General features: G+C 47.1%; 1 protein-coding gene across 6 annotated transcripts in view; it reads left to right on the top strand.

Annotated features, from left to right (window-relative positions):
* Window positions 1-17,592, top strand: part of SIK3 (SIK family kinase 3) — a 67,452-nt gene that overhangs the window by 27,240 nt on the left and 22,620 nt on the right. For all 6 annotated transcript variants that reach the window (XR_003370104.2, XM_029912911.1, XM_026657873.1 and 3 more), the window contains exons 4-13: window positions 1,150-1,274; window positions 2,288-2,411; window positions 11,894-12,012; window positions 12,572-12,682; window positions 12,871-13,014; window positions 13,960-14,037; window positions 14,142-14,251; window positions 15,127-15,280; window positions 15,848-16,003; window positions 17,283-17,353. Coding sequence is in view for 5 of the 6 variants with exons in the window: in XM_029912911.1 (XP_029768771.1) it covers window positions 1,150-1,274; window positions 2,288-2,411; window positions 11,894-12,012; window positions 12,572-12,682; window positions 12,871-13,014; window positions 13,960-14,037; window positions 14,142-14,251; window positions 15,127-15,280; window positions 15,848-16,003; window positions 17,283-17,353 (1,192 nt within the window). In the remaining variant the exon portion in view is untranslated. The remainder of the gene's footprint in view (window positions 1-1,149; window positions 1,275-2,287; window positions 2,412-11,893; window positions 12,013-12,571; window positions 12,683-12,870; window positions 13,015-13,959; window positions 14,038-14,141; window positions 14,252-15,126; window positions 15,281-15,847; window positions 16,004-17,282; window positions 17,354-17,592) is intronic.

Here is a 17,592-nt window from a genome sequence, read left to right as displayed (position 1 = left end):
AGTGTAGACAGTGCACCAGCACTGGGAGCTGTTCCCCTCATGGAGGTGGCTTTTTTTTATAGTGCTGGGAGAGCTCTCTCCCAGCGCTGTGCCGCGACTACACAAGCCATATTAAAGCGCTGCTGTGGCCAGGGCCGGCTCCAGGCACCAGCCCAGCAAGCAGGTGCTTGGGGCGGCCAAGAGGAAGGGGCGACACGTCAGGCTGTTCGGCGGCGGGTCCCTCTCGGAAGAAAGCACCTGCCGCCGAATTCCCGCCGAAGAAGAAAGCGGCGCGGTGGAGCTGCCGCTGGAGTGCCGCCGATCGCGATTGCGAGCGCGGCTTTTTTTTTTTTTCCCACCGCTTGGGGCGGCAAAAGCCCTGGAGCCGGTCCTGGCTGTGGCCAACACTTAACGTTGCCCATGAAGACGTGCCCTATAACTGGGGCTTTCAGGTTGCCAGAAAAGAATCAAGCACTTTCTGGCAAATGAAAAACCCAGTTTTCCCATTTTCTTTGCTTTATAGCTTCAGCTTATCTTGGTTTCAACAGCTCTAGCTGTAACACCTGCTCTGATCATGAGAGTGAGATTTTTGAAACTGACAACTGGAAGGATGGAGGCCAGAAACTGATGTAAAATCTTCATGTAGAGTCTTTTGAATGTAAATTGAAATCCTAATGCTAAGTCTAATTGCTAGAACATGTCTCTTCTGCAAGAGCAGATACGTGCATCTGATAAATGGAAGAAAAACACCTCTTGTAAGAACTGTGTATATAATAAGCGAGATGGCTGTATTTGCAGATTCTGACACAGTCCTAATCATGCTAAGTTCCTGGCATTTTTAAGGAGGTTAAGTAGATGGTGTGTATATTTTATGAGGCAAATAGATGCTATTGTCAGCATTCTACCTCTATTGTTAGTTTGTGCCCTATACCCCCTATTAGAAGCTGCAAATTTGCTGGTTGGGTTCAGCTTCACTTTAGTGCACAGATCATCTGCAGCTCTTTTTCCCTGTCTTGGATCCAAGTGGCAATCAGCCATTGTGGGATTGCACATGACTTCACTGGACTGTATCTCTCAGCAGTTTGCTTACACAAACACCATCTGATGCTTACAGTAGTTGGAATGGGTCATGTACTCCTCGTTTAATCGATTCTCTCATTGTTCTTTCAGATTTTGGGTTCAGTAACATCTTCACACCTGGCCAGCTGCTTAAAACCTGGTGTGGGAGTCCCCCCTACGCGGCCCCCGAGCTCTTTGAAGGGAAGGAATATGATGGGCCGAAGGTTGACATTTGGGTATGTGGTGAACATATCTGTATTTTGCTTTGATCTCATATCCCTGCTCTTTACATGTGGCTTTGCTTCCAAAGCACTGAATTCACTTCTTGTAGGAAGGCCCCATTTGTGGGAATATTGTTGTTCAAAGAAATGTAACTTTTTATTCCAGCTATTAAATTGCATACTTCTTGTTATAAGGCACTGTACTTAATATTTTAGGAGTTGTCTAGAAATATATGTACATTTTGATTTGCTCTTAAAAGAGTTAGATTCCCTTAAGCAGAATAGCCAACTTCTCACTGGTACCTGGTTTGACCTGGTGTAGTTATTTGTAGCAACTAAAGATCATATCCCTCAGAACAGAGCATTTAAAGGGGCCCAATGAAGGCAAAAGGCCCAAAAGAAGAATGCTAGCAGCTGCCTTCCCATCCCACATCAATTAGTAGTTGGAAACAGTCGCCCTTACAGGCATGAGCTGTTTGGTAACAGCTCTGCCAAAGCAGAGCTATCAGCCTTACAGGCCTGGTTCGAAACTGGGCATGAGGTTTGTTGCCATGGGGTGGCTGTGCAGTTCCTGCCATCCCTCCGTTTTCCTGGCCGGATCGTCTGTGCGCTTTAAGAAGGGGCCCAGGAGGGTGGGCGAGAAGCACGGCATGAGTTAAGCTCTGCGTGTTCTATGTGGATGTACAGTTGCCACAGAGCCACAACTGAATTGAACAAACTGTGTAACTCTATTGAACCAAGTGGATTTACACTGGGGATGATCGTTACCCAGAGTCTCCCGTTGTGGTGATGAAGGGCTGGGATTTTAGGATTGTTGCAGCCTTTGTTTTTGAGGCCTAAGAGCAGGCCTGTCTCAGGCTTATCATTTGAACAGATGTCTTTGGGAGGTTGAGCTAGGATCAGTTTGGGGCTGCTAAACCATGACAATATCCTAATTGTGTTTGCATTCTTCCAAAAGCTACGCTGCCGAGCCTCTCCTGTCCCCTTTGACGTTGCTAATGTGTGTCAAATCTTTGTTTTGAACACAGAGTCTTGGTGTGGTCCTGTATGTGCTGGTCTGTGGTGCTCTGCCCTTCGATGGGAGTACCCTGCAGAATCTGCGGGCAAGGGTGCTTAGTGGGAAATTTCGCATTCCATTTTTTATGTCCACAGGTAAGGCCAGATTTGTTTGCACTGAGGTTTCTAAAACTGTTCGTTCGCAGGCACTATCCGAGGCTTCCTGCTCTGAGTGTCTTCGGAACAGTTGAGCTTCAATTCCAGCTGGCTGAATTCATTTATTTTGTTTCTATCTTCAGATAAAGGACATTTCTACCCATCAAGTAGCCGTATGGGTTGAGCACTAATATCTAACATGTAAGCTGTATTGATTTCTGAATTCCTGAGAACTTCTAAATCAATTGTCTTTTGGAAAATTTCAGCGCCCATATATCTAACCTTGCATATCACAGACTGCTGTCAATACATGACTAAAATATTAGTGAGGGCAGGTTTTTAGTAACTCTTGTAAGGTGGAAAGTCTGAAAACACACCAGGCCCTAGGAATCTGGAACCTTTTACCATTTCTCTCTAAGGCAGGAGAATTTTGCGGGCCCTCTGGTAAGTACTATTAATAATCCTGAATTTGTCTTCATTGTCTGTGAGAACCCCCTTGGGTACATGTCCACTTACTGGACATCGATATGTGGGCTGCTGGACTGGAGCGTGTTCTAGGCTCAACAGAGAAATTCTCCTGAAAGATTAGCTTGATTCCATTTAAAATAAAACCAAGTTCTCTCTGAAAATGGCTGTGTGTTGGATCTCCTTGTCTACAGCTCTGTGAGTAGACACACACCTGCTTTCCCGATGGCTAGTTACTGATCAGCTTGATTTATTTCTATTCTCGTTCCTTTAGGGTAGGTTAGTAGTTAAACGTAGTATAGGGCTAGTCCAGAGCCACATTGCCATAAAGCTGAGCTGCATTGCATTCCTCGAAGAGCCTCACCTGTGAATGTGTAAAAGGGCTCCAGTCTTTCTCTGTGCTCAAACATTTAACCTTTAAAAGTCAGTTAGATCTAATTAAATAGGTTGCTGACTTTATGTACATGCCAATATAGCTATTGGGAACCGGAAGATATCTGTAAATTGATCTCCACTTCCTTTGCCAAGCGGTGGGAGGCTGCAGGGATTTTTGAGAAATCCATTTCTTCACTAGGTAGATGGGACTGATGTGCTGAGCAGGAGTTTGCAGATAGTGTTTTCTTTCCTTCTCCTCCTCCCCCCCCCGCCCCACCTTTCTCTCCACACATACACATTAGCTGTGTGAAACTACAGTATCCTGCTTGCAGCTAGGGACAGTGCTCTGTGCAGCCTTCTTCAAGGACTGCTGCTAGGGCAGCACATTCTTGTGCATAACTCCCATCTGTCTCAGGACTGGCCTCATCTGGTTCTCTTTCTCACTGCATTTCAGTGACCACTAGTGACCTGGTTCTCAAGAGCTGAAATATCCCTGGCATCGTGAAAGCTGGAGGAGTGTCGTGCGTCTGCTGGAATATGTCCAGAGCGGCTTGTTGTCTTAGCAAGTCTGCAAGATAGTGTCTAAGTGAGCCTTTCGCATACATCAGTCCTGTAAATGACACTTGTACAGTACACAGATGACTTAGACATGAGCTTTCATTATTAATAAGCAGTGCTTCCTTAATAAAGCTGTGGCGTTTAGTGTGTTAATTTAGAGTTGAATGTTCCTTCTCAAAGACGCCCTCAGGAGACTGGTTTGTAGATTACCACAGTTCTGTCTGCCGTAAATTCTTAATGTTAGTTGCTCTGAGTGCATTTTAAGTATTTTGTTTTTAATGCATGTCATCTTGAGGTCACTCCTGATCTTCCCACGGTACTAGACAGGACATAAAAATACTGAAGTGCTATGCTGTTTCCATCAGTGTTTTCACCTTGGCAGGGCATGCTAGTTCACATTCATGACTAATTATCTCAAATACACTGGTTGCTTTTCAAGTACCAGAGAAGTCATTTGGATACACATTGGGAAGAGACAAAGGGAAAGACATGCATACTTCCTGCACACCCTGAATCCTTCTCTTATCTATATGCACAAAATACTTTGAAAGCCAAGTGGGTGAGTTACTTCACCAGGCTCTAATCTTCGGGGAATCTGGGGTCCAAAGATGAGTTGAGAGGCCTTGTCCTACTCCTGTGTACATATTTGCTTATCTCACATCTTCCCTGTATAGTTTGACACCATTGGCAGTTGCTGCTTACGCGGAAGCCAGGACTGCACAGTCAGAGTTGTGGAGGAGATTAGGGCAGATATGTTTGTGCTAAATTGTAGGCAGCTTGTACCATGCTTGTCTACGGTATACTCAGCTCTAATTTAATCTCTCTCTCTCTTTCACAAGTTGACCCCAGTTTTTAAGTTGACACTTAGCGGCGTGTGCACATGCGCATGCTTCCTTTCTTGTACCTTGTATTTTAGACTGGCTGATACTGAATTTTATTTCCACCAGAGTCCCCAACTAATCGATAGCAGAAGTTTGGAACTAATGGTCAGATCCATGTTGCAGCTGGGAAACTCTCCCAAACTTTTGTATCACTCCCAAACCTTCCTATAACAAAGAAGGAGTAATCCCTTCTTGGCATGGTAGCTGTGCCACTGGGAGCCACGTTTTGCCCTCCTACATTGAGGATTTGTCTACACGGGGAAGCTATTTTTGAATAAACGAAGGTGTGAATTTAAAGCACGGTAGCTATTCTGCACCTGCTCCCCTGTGGCCACCCTTACTCTGCACTGCCTGCCTTTGAGCAGGTTAGGTTAGTCCATTTAGGAACTGGATTAAGCTGACCCACACAAAGGCACTCTTAGTGTGGTATAAGAGTGTCTACACGGGGAGTTGGTGTGGAATAAGCTCCCTGTGTGGACACTTATTCACAGCCTGGTTTATTGCACAGCAGCCTCCCTGTCTAGACAAGCTCTTGAGTGATAACTTCTTGGTGCTGCTCATCACAACTACGGGGCCAGAATCTGGCCCCTAATGTGGAGAGAGACTTCAAAATAACACTAAATGAACCCCCTCATAGACACATACCTCCAGAGAAGCAGGTAAAGCGAGTCACCTTGCCTTGGACATTAATCCTGTAGTTCTGAGCTGTGTTATGGGCATTGAGAGACGAACATCCATTCAGCCCTATCTGTGAACAAGAGAGAGCTGACAAATTGGCTGGAAATGAAGCAGGCGTACCCTTTCAGAAGGCTGCAGCCTTCATCACAGTTAGTTAAATCTCGGGCAGTTCTTGGGCCACCTGGGTTTAGTGTAAGGGGCAGGGAAAGGGAATGCTAGACTCACGCAGCTAGCCAGAACGGGAGAGGAAATTCTTAAAAAAACCACTAATTGCTCTCCGTTTAGTTCCACTAGAATGCGCTAGACACTGCAGAGGTCAGGACAGTCGCCTTAGGGGCATAAGAGCAGCATAGAAAACTGTTTGACTTAAGTAGTGAAAAGAAGGAGGGGATGTAAAGTGAAGTGTTCAGCATCTCCTGTAACTTACATGTGCCTTAGCTAATGCTCCGGTGCTGGTGAGGCTTTCAGTGTCCTTGTGCGACCACACTGAAATGCTGCTGTAGGGAGTACAACTGAGGAGGAGAAGCATGTTGCTTCTTCTAGTCTGTTGCTTCATGATTCTTTGCTATTGTAGCATAGGTGGATAGATAACTTCGCTGTGGTCCTGGCTCTTCAGAAGATGATGATGATGCAATTCCCTAGCCTCTCTCATTCGGGAACATGGGGGAAGGTTTTATACAGGTCACTAGCTTTACATAACTGCTTCAGTTTCCAGGAAAGCAGCATCCATTTTTACATGTGTGCTGTGGGAAGGCATGTTACCAAAGCCCCTTCACGTCAATCCAAATGTTTCACTTCGCTTTAGACTTTTTGGAGTTTATTGAAACCAACGTTCGTTATAAGCGGCTCTCAGGCTAAGCGCTCTTTCATAGCCACTGTGCTAGGCAGTTCCCATCAACAGATCTGCCTAAAAAGGGGGCTGGACTGGGGGACCAGGGCATGTGGTTTCATATTGCTTTGCTCCCCAGGAGGAAAAGTGGAATTTAATGTCTGCGTTTTGGTTGGGCTGATTTTAGCAACGCAATGATGTCGTCTATCACTTCTGGAGACCTGGGTCCAAACCCTGACTTAGATTCCAATTGAGGGAGGTTTGCTGATCTCATCAGAGTTCCCCATTTTTCCAAAACATCTCATTGCGAGGCATAATTCACAGTGACGGCACAAAGAGGGTTAAGCCCGGAATAGCAGCGGGTGCTGCAAATCCAGACTCAGGAGCACTGTCAGAATTTAGGAGAGACGCTCAGGAATAGCAGACCAGCTGCAGGGCAGGGCTGGGAGAGGTGGAAGGTGCACCAGAGGAGGGACACCCTGGGCTGGACTGCAGGTCTGTGTGTGGGTAGGAATAAGCCCAGCAGGGGCTGCTTTAGTGCCGGATCAAAATGGATTGGCAGAGTTGTGGCGGGGGAAGCTTTCCCAGTTCCTGCCGGCACTGTGCCTGTCTCAGACCAGCCTTCTTGATATACTTGTGTGCGCACACAAACCATCTGATTGCGAAGGCACAGCATGGTACTGTACTCAGTCTCTAAGAGCAGATCATCCACCTTGTAGTTGCAACATTAAAGGGCACGTGTTTAACTAAAGGAAAATTAATTTTCAGTGAATAATTGCGCTGCCAGAGAGAATAGAGATCTCCAGTGGACAGTATGGCTGAATCATTATTGATTAGACTTCATTGTGACTTAACTACAAGCAACACAACATAAACATTTTATCACTGGGGCTGCAAGTAGCATCATTTGTAATGTTTGGCGAATGCAGCATGCACGGCTACTGCTAAAGCTGCTTGCTAAAACTGCTAAGGCCTGGCTTGACAAAGCCCTGGCTGGGATGATTTAGTTGGGGTTGGTCCTGCTTTGAGCAGGGGGTTGGACTAGATACCTCCTGAGGTCTCTTCCAACCCTGGTATTCTATGATTCTATGTCTGGAGACACCACTCAGCCCTGAGTTCAGTTAATCAAGAACAGAGCTGTGTGTTAGAGACTGAAACAGAAGCCAGCCAAAAGGCCCATCTTCGATGTGCTGGGCCTAGTTCAATTCCTTTCAGGGCTTCAGGCTAGATGATGAGGGGGATTAATTGGCACAGCATTTAATATCTGTCTCCTAATATATTGTGATCTCTCTCCCAAGCCAGTTTTGCAAAGTGGTGTGGCTTGCAACTTTCCAATGTCAAGATAGCAGCTGTCAGATCCAAAGTAATTGTGGCAGAGTACAGGAGCACAGCACCCCCTTTGGGAAGTCAGAGTCCCTGGGTTAATCCAACAGCCACAGATGATTATGGTACCTTCCTTTGTTTAGGTTGGTTTCCTAAAGAAGTTTTCTGCTAGGCTCTTAAGCCATAATACACTGGAGTTGTGCTCTGAAGAGCCTGTGGCTGGAGGCAGGGAAGCCGTTGATCTTAGCTCTATGTGAATGGCTTTCTCATTAATTCTCTTAAACAAAAGACCCTTCTCCCTGTTGTCAGAGAAAAACTGAGTTTTTACTTTTTTTTTGCTTTTACACTGTTCTGGTGCAATATCTCTGCAGGATGGAGAGTCACAAGAAGCCTGTCTGGTCTCAGTGTCCCATACAGTTTAGCTTGCATACTAAATCTGAGGCTTTCCAGCCTGAAGCTTTGAGTTTCCAGAGCTTAACTGCCACCAAACCAAAGATAAGCCAGTGAATTCTAAATGTCACTGCTGTTTATATCCCCCACCCCACCCAACCACACACAATCTCTTGATTCCTTGGCATGTACTAATCAATGACTTCTTCAGTTATTCCTTGTGGCCCACTTACATGGTACGTCACAAAAACAAGGGAAGGCAGAGAAATTAGTCTAATCCAGGAATGATGCATGGGATATCACTGCCAAGGCAAGATGCCATGGAGAGCTAGTCAGTCAAGGGACCTCTGTAGGGAGGGTTCACCAAAGATGTGGATTTGGGAAAGAAACCTGGCTCTTGCATAGGGAGTGGCATAAAAGAAAGTGCAAAGCCACTTTTATGTCAGATGTAGGAGCATCTGATGGTCTGAGATCTTTGCAGTGCACAGCTGGGCGAGGAAGGGACAGAGTGGCACCCTTAACTACATGTCCGTGCTCTGGTTGATTTAAGTTAGAGCCTTAATGTTATTTCAGTGTTTTTGTTTCATGAAAAATAAACCCCTTTGCCAGAAGCAGATGTTCTAGAGATTTAATAGAAGCTTTATTTCCTCTTCCTTCTGGGCTTTCTCCAGACTGAGGCAGTCTTTGAAGTCTTAGCTCATGAGTGACACATTGCAGAAAGGGGGAGGGCGGGAATGCCTGGAGGGGTGGGCTGAGCCATTTGAAAAGGCATGTTGAGCAGCTCCAGGAGTAGGAGAACAGAAGTGGCTGAAGAGCTGTGTGTAGCTAGGATTGCTTTACAGGTGCTTAAACTGCCCTGGTTTCTCTCTCTCCAGCAGATCCCTTCTGAGCCTCCTGGTTAACAAGGGCCTTGTGCTTTTGCTAAGCACTGTGCAACTTCATGTGACCATGAAGAATTCATGGCATTCTCTGCCCTCAGCCTGCAACACTTGAAGCGACAGTTCAGCCACACCAGCTGTCTCCTATTAGTTTGACAATGAAGGGTTTAAAGAGAGTTAATTTCACCCTCTGCCTCTCCTCGGTGCCTTGCTTTAGGAGTCCTAGGAGTTCTCCTTGGAACAGTCCCATGATGGCTGTATTTGCAAGGTCTTGTAATGCGGATGGCAGTGGTGACGGCGCTGCCCTTGGCTGCTCTTCAGTTTCATTCGTTTCGTGTCCAACAAAGCCCCATTCAGATACAAATTCTCTTTAAACCCACTAAAGCTGTAAAAAGTGTATCATGGGAACCGGACTTGCAAGACTAGATCAGACAAGCGGTCCATCCCTTCTAGCATCCTGTATCGAACAGTGACTAGCACCAGCTGATTTTAAAGATGGTGCAAGAAACTCCCAAGGGGGCAGTTATGGAATAACTTGCCCACAGAGGCAGCTTTTTCCTAACCTTCGTTATACAGTGGCTCAGGCCCTAAGGAATGTGGGTTTATTTCCCTTTAAAAAAATGTTCTCTCTTATCCCAGGTGTTCCCATTGTCCTTATAAATGCCTAATCCTTTATTGTAAATCATCCCAAGATCCTCAGCTTTGACACCTCGAGGCAGAGAATTCCACAGGTTAATTATGGATTCTGTAAAACATTATTTTATCAGTTTTAAATTGCTTGTTTTTCATCTTCATTGAATGTCCTCTTGCACTTGTATGTTGTCCAAATGCAGAAGTAAGGCTCCTCCTGTCCTTTCCTGTCCCCCTCCATTGTGCTCACAAGCTGTAGAAGCTCTGTGTGCCTTAGGGATTCTTAGAACAATGGTAATATATCAGTAATTCCTAGCATTTCAATAGCAGTCTTCCTCACAAAGTGCTTTACAAAGGAGGGGATGTCCTCTCCATTTTACACATGAGGAGATAGGCCCAGACAGCTGTGGTGACTTGCCTAGGCAGAGTCAGTAGCAGACTTGGGAACAGACCCCTAGGCAAACTGGTTTGGGTACCATGTGACAACTGGCATGCATCAGCCACATGAAAACCCACCTTATCTCCTGATGTGCTGATCACTCCTTGCCCTGTACGTGCCCTGTGATGTGCAGTCACTTGGCTTAGCTGTAAACTGCTATGCTTCCATCCTGAGTCCTTGAGACTTCAGTGAAAGAAATTGAATACTTCCACTGAGGCAGAAATGTTGTACTAAAATGTGTAGAGCATCTAAAGCACTCCTAGATCGGTCCAACCTCTGGGACAGCCACAATGCTCCTCACTTAGGGATGAGACACAGTAACACCACGCCCTTCCACCCCCGGATTCATTCATAACTTCATACTTCTGCTGTCGAAGGGCTGTGCCTTGCATTCTCCATTGAAAATGATCCCTGTGTATCTTCTTTCACTGAAATACATTGAGGTTTTTCTTGCTCTGAAGGCTCAGCTGGCATAATGTGCGAGCTAGATAAGTGGTGTGAGCGGTAGCTGCTGCAGTTGGCAGTGGCTGCACAAGGGGAATTCAGTGTGGTGCTTGGGCATTTTTAATGGCTGAGATAAGAAAGATTCAGTATTTGAAAACTAAGCAGCTTATGGCTAGGCCTGATGTGAAAGGAACAACTTGTGTTTTATTCCTTTACATCTAAATTGCCGCTTAATTTATTGAACCAGTTTGATAGTTTTTTTTTTAAAACATCTGCACTGTGAATTTGCATCTTAATTTTATACTGTGTTCGTTGTTTTTTTTAAAGAGATTCTTGTGTTGTAAATAGGAAAAATAATGTTCATGAAAATGTATAATTTGTTATCTACAGACAAGCCTCCATCTTTATTGGGGGAGACTCCAGCTCATATTTTATAGCATGCTTTAATGGAAAATTTAATTTGAAAATAAGACACTTTCTCTGGCTTCAGGTTGAACTTGTCATCAGTTTACATGGTGTAAGCTTAGGTCAGGTGTGGTGGTGGTGCTTGTTATTGTAAGGAAGTTGGGGAAATGTGTTTTCCTGCATTAAGCCTGCATTTGGTAATCCTGCCTTGGCAGCCTGTTAGATGGTGATTGTGGTTTGCCCTTCAACCCTGAAATATGGGCCGTATTGCATTGCCAGAGTAAACAAGTAGGTGGAGAGTAGACGTGTGCCACCTACAGGCTGTAACAAACATCACAGGGTTGATTCTGATGGTTGCTTGTTGGATGAAAGAGTGAGTTCGTATTTCATTCAAAAACTGGACTTTGGTATTGGGTGGTTTATAGGGGGGAAGTATACTGAATTAAAGGTATATATGCAGTGGTGGTGTAGCCGGGTGGTCTCAGGATATTTGAGAGACAAGGTGGTGAGATAATTGGACCAACTGTTTGTTAGTGAGAGACACAAGCTTTTGCGCTTACACAGAGCTCTTCAGGTCTAAAGATCTACAGACCGACAGATTTGGCCCCAAATATCAATGCTTTCAAAGCAAGCTTCTGCAAAACCGAAATCCAATGAAAATGTTACCACAGACTTCGAAAGTTGATTTTTGCTGTACTAACCCAGGGTCTGCACCAACATTGTCTTGCACATCACCCTAAGGAAAAGAAAACCAATGCTCTTGAGTGGCAGAAGCCATTGATGACCCTTGGGAGTTGGGGTCTTCCTGCCCTTGTGCCTTGCAAAACCTCTTGCAGTCACTAACTTCTGGTCAGCTGAGGGCTATTGTTGCACAGTGCCGCATATGGGGTCCCTTTAACTATGCTGAGCTGGAGATCTTGTTTTAATTTTGCTTTGGGCGGAGCGTGTGCCTAGTCCTTGTAGATGCTGAACTCAGACAACAAATGTCTGGAATTTAATCCCACACTTGTGTCCAAGACTGAATCAGGCCTGACACAAGGCATGTTTGTCAATGACCCTGTAGACGGAGTAGTGTGTTTGTTACTTTGAAAATCTACCCTTGTTCCCGACACAGTGTAAAGCTGTGTCCTTGGGGAGGTGTTGCCCTTTGCTACTGAATTACTCATTTTCTTGTTGCTCTCTTGCAGAATGTGAGCACTTGATCCGCCACATGCTGGTGCTGGACCCAAGTAAGCGACTGTCAATGGAACAGATCTGCAAACACAAGTGGATGAAGCTTGGGGAAGCTGATGCAGAGTTTGACAGGGTGAGCAGGCAGAAAGGGTGTGAGGAGTCCAGTAGGCGCGCTTTAGGGAGGAGGGCTGAGTACTGGCCCTGTGTGCACATTGGAGACCATTAGAGCGGCTCAAAACCAAATGAATGTCCTGTGTTAAGAGTTCACAATTCCCAAGTGCAAGTATGCTGGTATTTCTTTCTCCCCCCTGGGCCATGCAGCTTACTCGCTGTCGTCCTTGTCTTAGTGCCCTCTCCTCTCTTGGGCTCTAGATCGTTCATCATCTTACATCTTTCTCTTCGTCTCAGTATCTCCAGGCCACTGGGATCCTGGTTCCAGTCACATTGGCTATGGGACATAGCTGGCCCCCAAGATCACATGCTAGTGTGAAGTGAGATGCTGTTTCTGCTCCTGCTTTGCCCAGGCAGGCCACTGTACCCTCAGTGTTTAGATACTGTGCCGAGCTGCAGCGTGGGTCGCGGGCGCTCCAGCTGTAGGCTTGTGGCACTGGTGGTTAATGGTGTGCTCCACCTAGTGAACATTTGCCGCCCCTGGGGTGCTGAGCACTGACCATCTTTCTGTGCCCTTGCAGTTAATAGCAGAATGTCAGCACCTGAAGATTGAAAGGCAGATGGAACCACTGAATGAAGACGTGCTCTTAGCAATGGTGGAGATGGGGCTGGACAAAGAGCGCACGCTACAGGTAACTCCAACCAGCTTGCAAGTGCCTCTGTTACTGGGCTGTCGCCTGCAGCTGGTAAATGTCATGTTGGTGGCTGATCACACCTGCCAATTAACACTTTCTTCTGCAGAGTGGGTCTGGGCGGGGAGGGGATTTATTTTCATTACTAGAACAAAAAAATTGATCTCTTCTTATCCTTCCCTTGCTAGTCACTAAGGACAGATGCCTATGATCACTACAGTGCAATCTATAGCCTGCTGTGCGACCGATTAAAGAGACACAAGAATCTGCGCATTACAGCACCTCCCAGTGTGCCACGGACCATGGCCTTCCCCACACCAGCTAACATCCAGGTGGGTTCCACATAGATGGGGTCGTTTCATCGCTGCAGGGTTAGTCATTACTTCCCCCAGCTTTACAAAGCTCAACTTGGTCAGAGCTTGTTTGTTTAGCTGGGTAAGTAAAATAACTTGAGTTCCTTCGTGAACGTCCTCACCCTGGTAAGGAGAGATGAGAAAAGTCTTTGCCTGAGTGGTAGGTTTTCGTGTGTGTCAATGTTACTGTACTCTTGCGGTTTGCAACTTTCTGGCCATGAGACTGCAACTTAATTCAGTCTAGTGTCTTTCATCCAAAGCCTGCCCCACCCCACTGTACCTAGTTACCTTGTAATGCAGTGGCAGACGTCCGTACAGCCAAAGGGCGGAGAGGGGGATGTTCTGGGTTAAGCAGCGCAGAGTCCGTGACCTGGGATTGGTGTGAGGAAGCTGTTTCCATTGGCAGCAGGAGCTGCTGAGGAGCAGACTTTTGCTTTAACAGAGGTCAGGCTGTGAGAAGGGGCGCACAAGCTGCGGAGTCGAGATGCAGGGAGTAGAGAGAGGAGCTCCTGGGGGTGGGCTGAAAAGAACAGTTTAGAACTGGCTCCTGGATCTCCCCCCTCATCCCCAAGTGGCTGTACCAACGTGCTGCTGGAGCCTAACCCTGTTTTGCTTTTCATGAAAATGCTCCAATTTCTGCTGTGCAGCATCTGGGAATGCAACTGAGTTTCAGTAGCAGGAGTCTGAGAAGGGAGCATGGGTGGGAGAGGTGGAGGAAGATGTAGTTGAACGTGGAGTTGGGATCCCTTCTGCAAGTGGCTAATGTGTTTGGAAGAAGGCGATCCCCCCGTGAAGAGCACTGGGCTACCTGGGCTGTTAGTGGCTGACCAGTAGGAAGAGTCACAACCTGAAGGACTTTGCTGCAGGCTTTAAAATGGAAAAGAAACCCCCCAGTTCATGGTTTTGATTCCTTCTGCTTTGCAGGCGGAACAGGCAGGCAACCCCGTGAGTATCAATGTGCCACAAGTCCAGCTCATCAACCCTGAGAACCAGATCATAGAGGCAAGTTGCTTTCCATTGCTGACTCCTGTGAGCACCCTTTCTTAGTGACACGCTGGGCTTCTGGCACCTGATTTCAAAACCTCTTGTATTTTTCCCCATCCTAGACTGATGGAACAATGAACTTGGACAGTGACGAAGGGGAAGAGCCATCCCCTGAAGCCCTGGTCCGCTATCTCTCAATGAGAAGGCACACTGTTGGAGTTGCAGACCCACGGTTAGTATCAGGCTCTTTCTCCTGCGTGGGAGCAAAGGAACCCACTCCTGCCTTTTTAAGGGTCCCTCTCCACCCCCATGGCATTCTCTATGAATTCATGGATGATGTTTCTCTGGCTTTTAATGGCCTCTTGGAGGCACCTGGGTACGGTACAGTGCTTTGATTTGGAGGTTGTAAGAAGCTCTTACACCTTTGGGTTGCTCCTGTTGAAAGGTCAGAGGTTTTATATAATCTGCTAAAATGATGGATTCATATCTTAATGGGAAAAACACACGTCAAAACCCCCTCCCTTCAATATCTAGGAGTGAAATCCCTTTGCTTTCCTGCTCCTGGCATATCTAGCTCTGCGGTGAATGGAATGGCAGGGTGGGATTCTTGCTTGAAAGCATGATCTTGGCTGGGTGGGGAAGGGAATCGGGTGCCACTTGAATAGCAGAAATCCATGTCTTTTCACTTGAAAAATCCATTTTCCCAGTGACCTGTTTGGCAGGCCTCTCAGGCAGGGACACAATTTCCTCCTTACCCCAATGAATCAGTTGCTATTTCTGGCTAGCTTTGTTTAATTGGGGGCCGTGTTGGCCAGGGAGGCAAAGGAGGTCGGAAAGCTATGAGCCACTTTATTTTTAATGTCTTAGTGTCTAGAGACTGTCCTGATGCCAAGTGCAATTGTATTTTACGTGAATGGTTAGCGCTGGAAAATCCCAATTCTGAGAACCTAAGGGAAGAACTGGCTACATTGAAGGTGCAGGCCCCACTCCTGAGCTGGAGAAATCCACGGGGAAAGCCAGCGGGAAGTAGAGCTGACGGTAGCAAGCATATAGGTTGGTTTGCTCGGGTTATTGCTAAGGCCCATGTTTCTGAATGTGATTGCGCAGCACGGAAGTGATGGAAGATCTCCAGAAGCTCCTGCCAGGCTTCCCTCGTGTCACTCCCCAGGCACCGTTCCTGCAGGTGACTCCAAACATGAACTTCATGCACAATATGCTGCCTATGCAGAACCTGCAGCCGACTGGCCAGCTGGAGTACAAGGTACCGACTGCTATGTATGTTCCCCACAACTGCAGCCAGTGCCTCGCAGAGATACAGGCTGGTGCTCTTGGAGACGCCCCGAGTCTGCTCCATAGGTTTCATGATGGATTTAATCGCTGAGCCTGGACCTTAGTTCTATTGGATGTCGCTTACCGCCTGGGATTGTCCCTCGTGTCATTCTGAGTACAAACACACACCCCACAATTTGAAATTCAGAAACTCGTTTGATGGGGACGGGAGATCAGTGATTTTAGTAACAGATCCCGCCGTGGTCCTTGGCTTCCAAGTGTGTGAAACCCAGAGGCCCAGCCTGCCTTGTGGCTGAAACTCAGGGCTGGAAGTTGGAAGATCTGGGTTCTACTCCCAGCTCTGCCACTGACCGAGTTCAGGCAGGTCATTCCACCACTCTGTGCCTCAGTTTCCCCAGGAGTAAGGTGTTGAAGATCCTTCCCCTCACCCAAGGCCAGTGAGGCTGTTTCCTTGGTATTTATACAGTGTTCTGAGATCCTCCATCGGGAGGCACTAGAGGAGTAGTATTCTGTGATAACTCCCCTGTGTTCTTCCTAGGAGCAGTCCTTACTGCAGCCCCCCACTCTGCAGTTGTTGAATGGAATGGGCCCTCTGGGGCGGCGGGCTTCAGACGGTGGAGCCAACATCCAGCTGCACGCACAACAACTGCTGAAGCGTCCTCGAGGCCCTTCCCCACTCGTCACTATGACGCCAGTAAGTAGCAAAGGAAGAACAGAGTTGGTGGCGTGTTTACAAACCTGTCCTCTTGCTGGCAGTGAAAGCAGCGGGGAGGAGTGGCGTGTGCGAAAGAACTGCGGGGGCGGACAGGGAATGAAATGCCAGATTCCCAACGTTGGCAGGGACTCGCCACCTGCCATTTGCTTTTGCTTTCCTTCCTCAGGGACGTTCATCCTACAATAATGTTCCCTTTTGGGAGGGTTTCCTCACTCTTTCCCTTGGCCCTCTCTACCTACCTGCTCTCCAGAGGCAAAGGGTGAAGCGGCATTCAAAGGATCCTTTTAAAACAGACGGTGGCTTCACTGCCAGTATCAGCAAGTTCCTGGCCATGCTGTGACTGGCCTCGTCTCCTCAATGCAGTGTATAGAAGGGCTGGTAGCCTCCCTCTCCCACGATGCCTGTGCTCCTGGCACTTAAACTGCTTTGGCCCTTCAGTTACCATGTGCATCACAAGCGCCTCTCCTTTCCCGGCAGCCCTTCCCTGTCTCACAAGATCCTTCGACATTGCTGCTTGCTTAGTGTCTGGCTTTTGGTCTCCTCCTTCGTGACACCGCTGCCAGGGAGCCCCGCCTTTGGAATTGGCATGCCTGGCTGTCTGGCTATAGCCCCTATCTGAGTAGTGCTGACCGTTGGGGGCACACATGTTCCTCAAGCCAGCCCCCTATTTGATTGTCTCCTTCCCATTGGAAGTGTCTGTGTCTGGTGCATAGCTGTATGTTTTCAAAGATGAATGTTATTTTCACTGTCCAGTTGAGTATCTTCCTCCTTCCCTTAATGACCTGCACAAAATTGCTAGCACTAGAGGCCAGTCACCTTGCTGCTGTGAGAAATGTCACTTGCTGATGCTGAATGGGCCTTTTATTTCTCATTTAGTAGTAGTAATTGAAATATTTCTCCTCTTCAGAAGTGCTGAGAGGAGCATGATGTTTGTAACTCTCTTGCTAAGGTTGCTTTGCAACTCTCTTGCTTTATTTGATGAGAGAAAGGAAAATCTGCCGGTGTTAATGTCGGCAGTGCTTCCCCCTGGAGTTATGTGTATTACTGAATTTCCTGCTAGCACCACAAGAAGCTGCCCCTATATAGGTTGCACTATGTAAGGGTGCGATGGTGAGGGTGTGTTTTGGAGGAGGTTTCTGAGTGCCCCCAAATGTCTGGTACTTAAATGTTCTTCCAGAAAGTCAGGTTTCTGCAGCCCAAGATAGTGTTGAATAAGCCACCTTCTGGAGCCCATGGTTCCCCTTTCCTCTCTCCTCAGGCCGTGCCAGCAGTTACCCCTGTGGATGAGGAGAGCTCCGATGGGGAGCCGGATCAGGAAGCTGTGCAGAGGTAACATCCCATCCGTTGGCCTTTCCCCTTGTGCTGCTGGAGAGGCTCACCCTGTGGTGCCCTAAAGCTGATTTATAAAAAACCCAACTAATCAACCTCATCCCAAGCTGCAGGTGTTGATTATGGTGAAGGTTTCAACTTTTCCTTTATGGGTGCCTGTTTACACCAGGCAATTACTCTACCTGACGCTAACAGGCAAATGAATAACTCAGTAAAACAACCTGACATCACCTGAAATT

The sequence above is a fragment of the Terrapene carolina genome, unplaced genomic scaffold, assembly GCF_002925995.2.
Source record: "Terrapene carolina triunguis isolate 2854851 unplaced genomic scaffold, T_m_triunguis-2.0 Scaffold374, whole genome shotgun sequence".
Taxonomy (NCBI): domain Eukaryota; kingdom Metazoa; phylum Chordata; order Testudines; family Emydidae; genus Terrapene; species Terrapene triunguis.
The sequence above is the reverse complement of the archived record's forward strand: the minus strand, read 5'-3'. Positions and strand labels throughout refer to the sequence as shown.